General features: G+C 40.1%; 1 protein-coding gene across 8 annotated transcripts in view; it reads right to left on the minus strand.

Annotated features, from left to right (window-relative positions):
• Positions 1 to 12,306, minus strand: part of FGGY (FGGY carbohydrate kinase domain containing) — a 559,614-nt gene that overhangs the window by 526,381 nt on the left and 20,927 nt on the right. For 4 of the 8 annotated variants that reach the window (XM_044002606.1, XM_044002603.1, XM_044002610.1 and 1 more), the window contains 2 exons: positions 9,783 to 9,997; positions 4,780 to 4,891 (listed from right to left, as the gene is read on the minus strand). In XM_044002606.1, coding sequence (XP_043858541.1) covers positions 4,780 to 4,891; positions 9,783 to 9,983 — 313 coding nt within the window. In that variant the 5' untranslated portion in view covers positions 9,984 to 9,997. Of the gene's footprint in view, positions 1 to 4,779; positions 4,892 to 9,782; positions 9,998 to 11,782; positions 11,879 to 12,306 lie in introns of those variants that run through there. The other 4 variants (XM_044002608.1, XM_044002604.1, XM_044002605.1 and 1 more) reach the window with 3 other exon arrangements.

Raw genomic sequence — 12,306 nt, forward strand, 5'->3', positions numbered from 1 at the left:
AAAGACAGATTTCATTTTTGTTTCATTCTCCCCACCCCCTCCATGAATTGGGTAGAAGTTGCAGGTCATCAGATTAAGTCTCAATGCCAGGAAGAACTTCCTAACCAGGAGAGCTGTCCCAAGGTAAAACTGGCTCCTTCAAGAAGTAGTGAGTCCCCCATCTTTGGAGGTCTTCAAGCAGAAACTGGATGGCCACTCCATTATGTTATAACAGGGATTCCTCCTGTGCGTGCATTTGTCTTAATGGCTACCAAGATCTAGTCCAGCTCTGAGATTCTGTGGTTTTGTGCATGATGGATCAGACAGAAGGTGGCAGTGGGAGGAATCCCCAAAAGGCCACGGGGCCATGCACATGGAAACAATCAAAGCTAATAGAGTACAGAGAGAGACTAACAGAAGGACTCCCTAAAAAAGCAATTCCTAATCCCAACACAGGTTAATATGTTGAATATGTTTCAGATCAAATCTGCCTTTAATTTAATTCTGCTGAAAGGCACCCAGCCTGGGGCAGGGGCCTGACCTAAAGCTGGATGCATGTAATGCTTGGATGAGTTTTAACCTTTTGGGTTGAACAAAGTTATTTCATCACTTATAATGAGGGTTTCAACCTCTCTAGCCTCTTAATGGAGGGCCTGTGCACGGGAGGTCATTCGGCACACCAAGATGAAGAGAACCTATCCAGGGAGCAAAAGCTGGACTGATGGACAGCTGCTCTTGCCACCTGGAGTACCTCGTCACTGACATTTTCTCATCTATGTCAACTGAGATGCACTCATATCACTGTATAGTCTCAGAGGTAGGAGGGACCTTAAACACCTATTTCTTGCACAGTCTAGAAATCCCTTCTACTTTAGCTCCCCTTTTAGGAAGGGTAAAAAAAAGTTGACAAATATCCAGAAAGAGCAACCGGCATGGTGATAGGCTTCAAGTTGATGCCCTTTGAGAAAAAAGGTTGAAAGATCTAGCAATGTTTTGTGTGGAGAAGAAAAGACTCAGGTAAAGACTTCAGGACTCTCCATGTATTTCAAGGGTTTTCATTTTGAAAGAGGCATTATTCTCATTTTCTTCTTGGCTGTGGAGGGTAGAACAAGGAAGGATGGGCGGAATGTGTAACGACACAATTTAGACTTGATGTCAAGAAAAAAAAAATCTTAACTACAGCTATCCCCAAATGGAATGGAATGCCTTAGGAGGCAGTGATTTCTCTATCCTGGAGGTTTCTGTTAGGTAGGACAGTGAATAGAGTGCTGGGCCTGGAATCAGGAAGACCTGAGGTCAAATCTGGCCTCAGACACTTCCTAATTATGGGACCCTGGGCAAGTCACTTATCCCTGTTTGCCTCAGTTTCCTAATCTGTAAAATGAGCTGGAGAAGGAAATGGCAAACACTCCAGTAGCTTTGCCAAGAAAACCCCAAACGGGGTCATAGAGAGTCAGACATGACTGAAATGACTCAACAACAACTTCAAACAAAAACCAGCTGGTCGTTTGTGTAGTGTGTTGGAGAGGGGATTTTTGTTCAGGTATGGGTTGGACTCAGTGGCCTCTGGGGGTCCTTCCAATTCTGATATACCACAGTGCCAACATTTTGATTCTGTAGAGACGGCAGTGCACCATGATTCTAAGACCCAGCCACTTAGCCTCTACTTAGGAGATGAAGAACTCAATACTCCACAAAGCACTGTTAGATGGCACTGATTGTTTGGAAGTCATTTCTCCAGTCTAGCCAAAATAGGCTTCTTTTCTAATTTCTACTTATGAATGGAAACTAGTTCTGTTCTCTAGAGCCAAGATGACTAAGCCCGGTCACACAGTGTCTGGGCAACATTGTGTGGTCATGCATACAACTGGGATTGCTCAAAGTAGATATCTGGGGTCACTGATTCTGAAAAGTCTCTTGGACAGAGCTACATGCAACCATCAGTTTATGAGCAGAATGCGTGCCTGAAGTTTCATTTGGCATAGTGCCTGGCCCACGGTAAATAACAAATGTATTATTTATTAATAACAATAAATAAATCATATTCTCAATGCTCAATAAATCCTTTTTCATTCAATCAAGTTCAGAGAATTCTCTACCTACCCCTTTCTGCTTCCTGGCATCCTTGGCTTGCTTCAGGTGCCAGTGAAAATCTCACCTTCTCCCAGAAGCCAATGTCTTCCCTCCGATGCTTTTCTCTAGTGTTTCCTGTATGCATCTTGTTTCTAGAGGGTTTACGGCATCTAGTCTCCCCTATCAGAGAGTGAACTCTTTGGAGTAGAGACTGTTCTTATTTTTCCTTTTCTTTGTATCCTCAGCACTTGGCACAGTGTCTGACACATAGTAGTTGCTTTATAAGTGTTTGCTGACTCATTGACTACAAATAGTCAGCAAGGGATTCTAGGGACAATGCTGGACTTGGAGCCAGGGAGATCTGACCTCAAGTCCTGCTCTCAGACACTTACTAGCTTTGTGATTATGGGCAAGTCACTTAGTTTCTCTGAGACTCAGTTTCCCTTTCCGTAAAATGTAGGAATTGGACTCAATCGCCTCTAAGGTCCCTTCTAGCTCTAGCACCCCATGACATGATAGTTTGATCTGGAGCTCAGAATATACATTCTTCTAGGAACTGAGACCCGAGCTTCTTCTTTCCCTAGAACATTGTGCCTTGAGGAAAGTTCTTTTGTACATTCTTCATCATTGACTCTCATAGAGTACAGATAAAACCAGCAGCCAGTCCTCTATCTTGTTACAAAGATCTTTTGTGGGGGCAGCTAGGTGGTGCAGTGGATAGAGCACCAGCCCTGGATTTAGAAGGACCTGAGTTCAAATCCAGCCTCAGACACTTAACACTTACTAGCTGTGTGACCCTGGGCAAGTCACTTAACCCCAATTGCCTCACCAAAAAAAAAAAAAAAAAAAAGATCTTTTGTGGGGCCCCATCTGGAGGACTGGCTCCCTATTTGGCTTCCAAAGCCATTCGCACCCTGGCCCTTCCTACATTTCCAGTTGTCTTACTCTTTATCACTCTAACCATACTCTACAATGCCACCATATTGGTCCTTTTGCGGCTCCTTGAACAGAATATTCTATCTCTCCACTCGATTTCTTTTTCCTGCACATCCCCCTTGGCTGAAATGCTTTCCCTTCTTCCCTCCATCTCTTAGCATCCCTGCCTTTCTTCAAGAACCAACTCAAATCATACTTTCTATAGGCCTTCCCTGATCTCCTTCATGCCCCCTGACTAGAGTCTTTCAAATGATATCCCTTTCCATCATCTCTATTATATATATCTTACATGTACATTTTTATGCACTGTCTCTCCATTAGAATGTTACTTTCTTAAAGGCAAGGATTGTGTTTTTCTCCTTTTTATTCTCAGCTTTCAGCACAGAATGCAAAAAAAAGCTTTTTGACCAACCAAGTTCTCGGCATCATATTTTGAGAAGAACTTGGATAAAGGTGAATTGTCCAGAAGAAGGCAGAGAGGATGGGGAGCCATAAAAGCTCAGGACATACATGGGTCAGAAGATGGAACTAGGACTGCTTGGACTGGAGAAGAGAAGACCTGGAGGAGGGGGAAGTGAGTGAGGACTATGTTCAAGTTTTAGGGGCTATCATATGGAAGAGGGAGTTGATATGTTCTGAATGGACCCAGAAGGAAAAACACGGACCCATGGATGAAAGGGAATGGGGCAGATTTCAGACGGATGTCAAGAAAAGCTTCCTGACAATTAGAGCTAACCAGAAAGGGAATTTGCTCCTTCTTCAAGTTGGGGCTTTCCCATCATTGGCAGTATTCAAGTAGAGGCCAGATGACCATATGGAAAGAATTTCTCTTCAGGTAGAAGTGGTAATAGATGAATTCGGAAGTTCCTTCCAACTCTAATGAGTCACTTCCAGCTCTGTGAATGCTATGAATGATGAGAGGTCCCCAGACCAGCCCCAAAATCTATTTAACCCATAATAAACCACTCAAGGGTCTTTATAACAGATGTTTCCCTTTCCAGACTCTGCCATCTTACCTGCCACTGAAACCTTAGAACCACTGGGCCTTTTTGCTTCTAGCAGCTGACTCTTCTGAAGGTGTTGTCTCTCCCAATTAAAGTGAGAGATCCTTGAACATAAGGATTGTCTCAATTTCCTATTTTTATCTCTAGCACATAGCACAAGGCTTGATACCCAGGAAGCCTATGATAAATTCTTTTTCATTAATTAGTTAATTTTTCATCTTTCCATGCCCTCTACACACACACACACACACACACACACACACACACACACACACACACACACACACACACACACACCTCTGTTTGTCCAATTTCTACCCAGCCTTCAAAACTCAAATGTTGTTTCTTCATAAAGTCCTCCAGGATACCCCAACCTGAAAACTTCCCTCTCTGATCTGAATTATTTTTTTAATCCACAAATATACATTGATCTGCTATATCGAGAGCTCTCTCCTGAGTGCTGTAAGATATAAAAATCTTAGCTATAAGAACAATCTGTGACCCTCAAGGAGGGAATAAAGAAAATGTACCACACACACAAATGATCATATAATATAGTGCTAAAAATTATGTAAAATTATATAATAGTAGGTTCTTAAATATGTTGAAAACAAAAGACTATTCTAGATCTAGGTGTGAGTAGATGTTACCCATCATAGCATGGGTGGGAATAGAATAGAATTAAGGATTGAACACTTTACATCAATATATTTGAATACCCTGTGATAGGGCTACAAAAAATGGATGAATGAATGGTGCCCATTTTTTCCTATATTTGTTATCCTACCTTCTTGGTTTACTGGCAGTGGCCGAAACTGCTTATCCAAGACAACCAGCGAGCACGTGGCATCAAAACCAATTCCTCGAATCTGAGTAGCATCTATTCCTTCTACCACTTTCTGTAAAAAGAGAAGATACAACTCAATCGGATGGACCTGTACCTGTGACCCGTAATACATGAAGTCTGCTCATGAATTTCTGGGGTTTCCTATTTCCTCTCTGATAAAATGTAAGCTCCCTCTTCACAGTCTGAGATGTAAAGTCCTTAAGAATGAGGCTCTAATCTTTCCATTCTGGACTGATAACAATTCCTTGCCTCCACACACTCTACATCATGAGCAAACCAGGCTAGTTTGTGTTTTCCAAAATTGGCTATCTGTGACCATAAAGGGGCCCTTTATCAATCAATCAATGAAAAAGCATTTGTTGAGTATCTACTCTCTATAAGGTAGCTCCCATTCTATCCCATTCTATCAGGGGAAAAACATGTACATAAATGAGTTTATAGATGAAACATAGAAAATAAATACAAAGAGAAACAAATTTGGACAGGGGGATAAAGAAAGGTCTCATGTAGCTGGCATTGAGTTGAGTTTTAAAGAAAGCTATAGATTCTAAGAGGCAGAATTGAAGAGGAAATGCATTCTAGGCCTGGAGGACAGGTTCTAAAAAGGCACAGAGTCCCAAGAGATGTAAGAGGACAAGAAAAAGGCCAGTTGAGCTGGACCATAGGATGGGAGAAAAAAAAGCAAATTAATTAATTTATTAATTGTTACAAATAATGAATAAATAAGAAGTAAAATATATGTATGTATGTATGTATATATGTATGTGGGGGGGGGGGGGAGATCTCCTACATTGCCAGATGTCTCCCTCTAAGGGATTTCATCACTATAAGGAATGGTGCCCACAGGGCTAAACTTTATGGAAAGGTTATTTGTTTATTTGTTTTAAGGATAAATAAAGAAATAAGGGGCAGCTAGGTGACACAGGGGATAAAGCACAGCCCTGAATTCAGGAGAACCTGATTAATATATATCAAATCCGACCTCAGGCATTTAACACTTACTAGCTGTGTGACCCTGGGCAAGCCACTTAACCCTCATTGTCCTGCAAAAAATAAATGAATAAACAAACAAGCAAACAAACAAATAAATGAGTGAGCTGATCAATTAATTGTTTAATTAATTTTTAAATAAACGAGTGGGAAACATCAACAAAATTGACAAATACATTGAAAAAATCTGAAAGTATTTGCAATATTCCACACCCATGACCACCATCACCATCACTACCACTTCAAAGGAACTAGCTACGGGACATATCTTCTCATCTCTCTTATTTGGGGCCAGCATGGATCCTTATGGTTTTGTAAATTTCATTGCTGATTTTTACCTTTGGAGTTTATGAAGAAAGGGACTGACCTGCTCAGAACTTTGTTGTTGTTTTTTTGAACATCACTTTGGCCACTCAATGGAAGTGGATTATGGAGGGGAGATATCTGAGGCACAGACACCAAGTAGGGGGAGAGTTAATGAAAACATAAACCAGAAAAGTGGCTAGGAAGAGGTGAAAAGAAGGGGAAAGATTCCAAAGATGTTGTTGGGATAGAAAAGACAAGATTTGGCAACTGTAATGTACGTGGTGTTTCATTTCAATAGCACAATGCCTAGCAGCACAAAGTGGGCACCTAATATATGCTTGTTGACTGATTGATTCTTATCACTTTTGTCTTATTTCTCCAATACGTGTCATACAGTAGCTACTTAATAAATCTTTGTTCAAAATGAATGTTGACATTCAACATATCTACAATAGCTTATTAGTTGAGGCCTCTGTATCATCTCATTCCTTTCTCTGTTTATAACTGTGACCAAGCAACAGTCTATTGAATCATTCCTGAAACAATGGAATGAAGGGAGGAAACAAGCATTTATGAAATGTCTACTATGTGCTAGGTATGGGGCAGCTAGGTGGCACAGTGTCAAGTGTGTCAGGAGTGTCAAGCCTAAAGTCAAGAAGACTCATCTTCCTGAGTTTGACTCTTGTGTGACCCTAGGCAGGTCACTTAACCCTGTTTGCCTCAGTTTCCTCATTTAGAGAAAGAAATGTCAAACTACTTCAGTATCTTTGCCAAGAAAACTCCAAATGGGGTCACTAAGAGCTGGACAAAATTAAAATGAACTGATACCACCACAACAAAATGTGCTAGGCACTCTGCCAAGTGCTTTATAGATATTATACCATTTGATCCTCACCTTGGGAGGTAAGTGCTGATATCATCTCCATTTTGCAACTGAGGTAACTGAGGCAAAAGAGGTAAAACGACTTACCCAAGGTTACACAGCTAGAAAGTGTCTTAGGTCAAATTTGAACTCTGGTCTTCCTGACTCCAAGCCCAGTACTCTATGCACTGTACCACTTAGCAGCGTCTCTGGAGCCTCAATGGGCATATTTTCCCCCTCTGTAACTAGAATTACAACAAAAATTATTCTTGTGAATAGTTTGAGAGATATATACACACATATATGCACACACTTTGATGTGTATATATACATATATGTATATATTCATGCATGTGCATATATGTATATTGCATGTGTATGCATGTTGTTATGTGTGTGTTTCTTGTCTTAGTCTTTCCTGGAATATATTTTCAGTAGTGGGATTGATGAGTTAATAGGTATGAATGGTTTAGTCTATGCTCTGACCAAATAGAACTTCTTTACATCATGGATGGTTTTATTATTTGTATTTGTATCCCAATCACCCAGCATAGGACCTTATATAGTAGGAATTTCATAAATGCTTGCTTATTGATTAATAGGCTTTCTGGGTCTTAGAAACAAAAGGCCAGCACCATGTTTGGGGTATATATTGGTTTGCTTACATAGTCATAGCCAGTATGTACTTCTGGTCAGCATGAGTCCTTTGATAAGCATCTACTATGTGCAAGGCACTGTGCTAAGCACTAGGGTAGACTTTAAGGAAGCTTCTCTAGATTCTTTCTTATTCCTATTTATCCCATCTAAAGGCACACTAATATTCTATTATATCATTTTTCATTCATTAAGCCATTCATTACTATTAAATATTTAGATTTTTGTTTTTCAATCATTTTTTTCAGTCATCTCTGACCCTTTGTGACCCCATTTGGGATTTACTTTGCAAAGATTCTGGAGTGGTTTGTGATTTCCTTCTCCAGATCATTTTCCAGATCAGGAATCTGAGGCAAACAGGGTTAGGTGACTTGCCCAGGGTCATACAGCTAGCAAGTGTCTGAGGCCAGATCTGAACTCAAGAAGATGAATCTTCCTGACTCCAGGCCCAGAGCTCTGTGCACTATGGTACCACCTAGATGCTCATTTTTAAAAAGATTCTCACTTTTTATGATGACATATATCTGAACAGATCTCTTATTTATCATTTATTAGAGAATATACAGACCCAAAGAATTGGAGGGGACCTTGAAGATCACGTATTCTAACCTGCATCTTAGCCAAAATCCCCATTATAATGTTTGAAATAGCTTTTTTCTGCAGCCTTTATTTGAAGCTCTTCACTGACAGGCAGCTATCTCCCATATAAGCCCAGCTACCTTTCTCCTCATTCACAACATACCTAAGCCTGTCTCCCCTTATCTCCTTCCACTTAGGTCCTCCAGAATAGACTAAATGACCACTGGTTAGAAATGTGGTCCAATGAATACATGATTTGAATAGGGCTCATACGGCATATTCTGATCAGTTCCTTCCAACTTTAAGATTTTATGATTGGATCAGTCAAAGGAGAAAAGTCAAGGAAATAGGAAGCAGATCTACCCCTGCAAAGTAGAGACACTGGAAAGCTAGACCAATAGAGATTAAAGCCTAAGCTTGAACCCCACTTTTGTCTAAAATAAATTGGGTGTTTTCTGTTTGCTCCCCTGTGTCTCTTTTGATGAATGGTCAATAGTGGCTGGTAGAACTATTCGAAAGCAAACAAGTAATAAGTTGGCCGTCACTTGGAGATGATAAAAATTAGCCATTAAAACCAAGCTGTACTTAGAGTAGACTATTTTAAAGCAGATTTTCATCAGGGAATTACATTTTCTCCTTGACAATTTCCTTAATGGCAAAAGAGGTTATGTGCTAGAAGAACAGTAGAGACCCTAGGGCAAAGAGGAGACGATTCACACCAAAAAGAATGGAAAATTAAACAGGCAGAAGAGAGGATGAGATCTCTTGGTTATTGCACTCCATCTTCTCTCCCCAGCTCTCCAACCCTTCGATTCCTCTCTGGGTGATCCCTGCTGCACAGGCCTCATTAATGTTTGAAAAGACTGATCAATAAGGAGAGAATGGCGAATTGTCCATCTGCAAATTACCAAGCATCTCATGAATATTTAAAAGGACAAATACAAGAACAGAGAGCAGAGAGAAATCAGCACTTAAAAAATAGAGTCCTTAAGGAAAAGAGAGAGAGAGAGAGAGAGGGCAAAGGAAGCTCTTTATCTCTAGCCCTTGCAGGTTAGCAAAACAGAACAAAGAATCCTCACACAAAACCTGAAAAAGGAAGGAGAGGCAGCATGGGACCATGGATAACAATGCATTTGGAATTGTCAGACCTGAGTTCAATTCCTACACTATTATTTATCACCTGTATGACACTGGGCAAGTCGCTCATCTTCCCTAAGCCTCAGTTTCCCCATCTGCAAAATGTAGTCTCTAAGGTCCCAACTGTCAATCTATGATCTTATGAGTCCATGAGTGTTTCCTCCCCTCACTATCCAAAGAGTAGAATCCAATTCAATCTGGTGTCAACATCAATTAACAGATAGAGCTGTGAGGAGTGTAACTTGGGTCATTGCCCAAGTTGACATAGGTAGTACTTCAAAGTAGCAAATCAAGCACTCAAGCTGAGGTCCTGTGACCCCAAGCCTGGCACTCATTCTACTGAATCCCAGAGCCCCTGTAGTCAAGGGTATCCTTTTTATACTTTGCAACAGAGAACATCAGGTCTCCCCCCTACCTTTGTGACAATGCAGCATGCAGTCCAGATGTCATCAGAAGACTGCTCATGGTGGTCTGCTTGAGGTTGCCACTTTTGGATGGGATGCTCTGCATAAGCGGCCAGGGTCCCCTGTTGACTGACCAAAGCTGCCCGGGCACTGCCCGTTCCCACATCAATGCCTACATAGTAATTCATCTGCTCCTGCTTTGCACTGCTCATGCTGTTGGAACCTGCTATGAAGAAGCAAAAGAGATGTTTAGAAACTAATATGAGTTGAGGTGACAGTTCCCTCCTCATAGATTGCATCCCTGATGCATAGCACAATGCCTGACACAGAATCGAAGCTTAATAAATGCTTGTTGATTAGATGATTTTGAGGTCTAAGGTTCACATAGGTAGGAACTAACCAATAGGGATTCAAGCTAGGTCCTCTAACTCTAGCTTCCACATTCAATTCATCATATTAGCACCGGCTAATGGTCATCCCACACTTGAACAACACCTCAGCCCAAGGACCTTTAAAAGATACTTGAGTAGTCATCAAGGCAGTCTGTCAAGGGTTAAAATTCTAGCTAAACTGTCTAAAATATCTAATGAGTGGTCGCCAATAAATTATAAGCTTTAGCAAGAGTTAGACTTTTAAGCACTTATTAAGGAGAATAAGAGTTTGGTAAAGAGAGAGAAAAAGGCCTAGATTCCTATCTATTAAAGGGAGAGCACATTTCTAGCTCCCTTCTCCGCCAGCGTCCAAAGGAAAGAGCCCGAGACTGAGCGCCAGTCTCTTCCTTCCTCCTCCCACTAGCTCGCGTCACTTCCTGACTCCTGGTCTTGCCCTCAAAGACCTTCCCTTCATGGGCAGAACTCTTCTACAGTAAGTATCCAGCAGGTGGCGTCATTCCAATCATTACAGTCCCCCCTGTTGTTCCTCAAGAAACAAAATGTTTCCTTGACGGAACAGTAAAAACAATATAATAACTATTGCTAACTAATAATATGTGAACAATATAGAAAAGGAAGAGAGGAAAGTTTTGTCCAGAGGGGCGATTTTTTTTTTGTCCTCATGAACCGACGCTTTGACATTAGTCTTGCAAAGGGAGGGCCTCTGCAGAGAATACATGTTACAGATGGTGTATATTATAACAGAAAGAGAAAAAAAACAACAAAAACAACAAATCAAAACTGTTCATTTAAAGTCTCTGAAAGTCTTTTCTCAGATGTCCTCTAGGTGTAGTCGTGGAATGGAAGTCTTTTCAGGGGTTGAGGTGTGGATGCTGGTAATCAGCCAGGAAAATTTCCTACAAAATTGAGCTTAACACAACTTTAAAATAGCTTTGTCAATAATAAAATCAAACAATGAAAGTTCTCAAAAACATGTCTAAGGTAATTCAGAATCTTAGTTGTTACACATGAAACATATAATAAAACAAAAATTGAAACATTCTTTAAAATTATAATATTACTATAGTCCCCCTTATGGAGGGTAATTGAGAAGACAATTGCTGCAATATTAATTATTAAAAATAATTTTTATCTTTGTTTCATCACTTTTTGCATCATCTGCCTAATTATCCTCATACCATTATGAGAAATTTTAAAATCTAATATAATTGGTAACAGGTGTCAAGGCCAAATTCAACACTGTATTTATCATGACACCTGAGATAATTATGGGGGTTACCATAAAAGAACAGAGAAATGATGGGATATGAGCATTCCCACACTTGAGCAATATGTACTGCCCATACAGTATGCCAGGCTTAAAATAGATGGATGGAATATATGTCCATGCCACCGAACATATTGGAGGAAACTGAGTCAGACTTAATCAGATCCATGGGATTAAGATGTCCATGGCATCAGGCATATAGGAGGGAGCATAGAAGCCAGGTGTAGAAGTGAGATGGGTGGGATGAATACTTCCAGCCATCTGTACAATATTGTGGGGAAAAATAAAATAAAATATTAAACCAAGAGAATCCAACCTCAACATTTGTCAAAAGCCGTTCCCTCGGCCATACCTTGACTTCATGCATGTCTCCCCTCATGTGACAGTTCAGTGTCTGCTCTTGCGTGTATTCCTCTTGTGATTGGATGGCATCTTGGCCAACTGGCATCTGATAACTCAGAATAAAGGCAATTAATGTCTTAAATGATAAGTTCCCATAATCCAAGTCTCATATGGATTTAAAAATTGAGGATAATAAATGATTGCAAAAAATGTGAATACATCTTGACTCAGAATATAATATATAATTATGCAACAATTTCAAATAATACCTTTTTTTTACTTAGTATACAATTACTTTTGTGAAAAATCAGAACATATTTAAATACAAGTTAAAGCACAACAGAATCTCAAAGAAAACTTTTTTTTTAAAAAAAGAAAACTTTTACAAATGTTCCCCTCTTTTTTTTTTTTTTTTTGGCATATGCGTATCAAAAATAATACTTCTAGAATCAATTTACACTTGCCATGGCAAACAATTTGCCAGGGAAATGCTTTAAAGAGTTTGATCAAATAATCAGTTGAGAAAAAATAACA

Source organism: Dromiciops gliroides, chromosome 4, assembly GCF_019393635.1.
Source record: "Dromiciops gliroides isolate mDroGli1 chromosome 4, mDroGli1.pri, whole genome shotgun sequence".
NCBI lineage: Eukaryota > Metazoa > Chordata > Mammalia > Microbiotheria > Microbiotheriidae > Dromiciops > Dromiciops gliroides.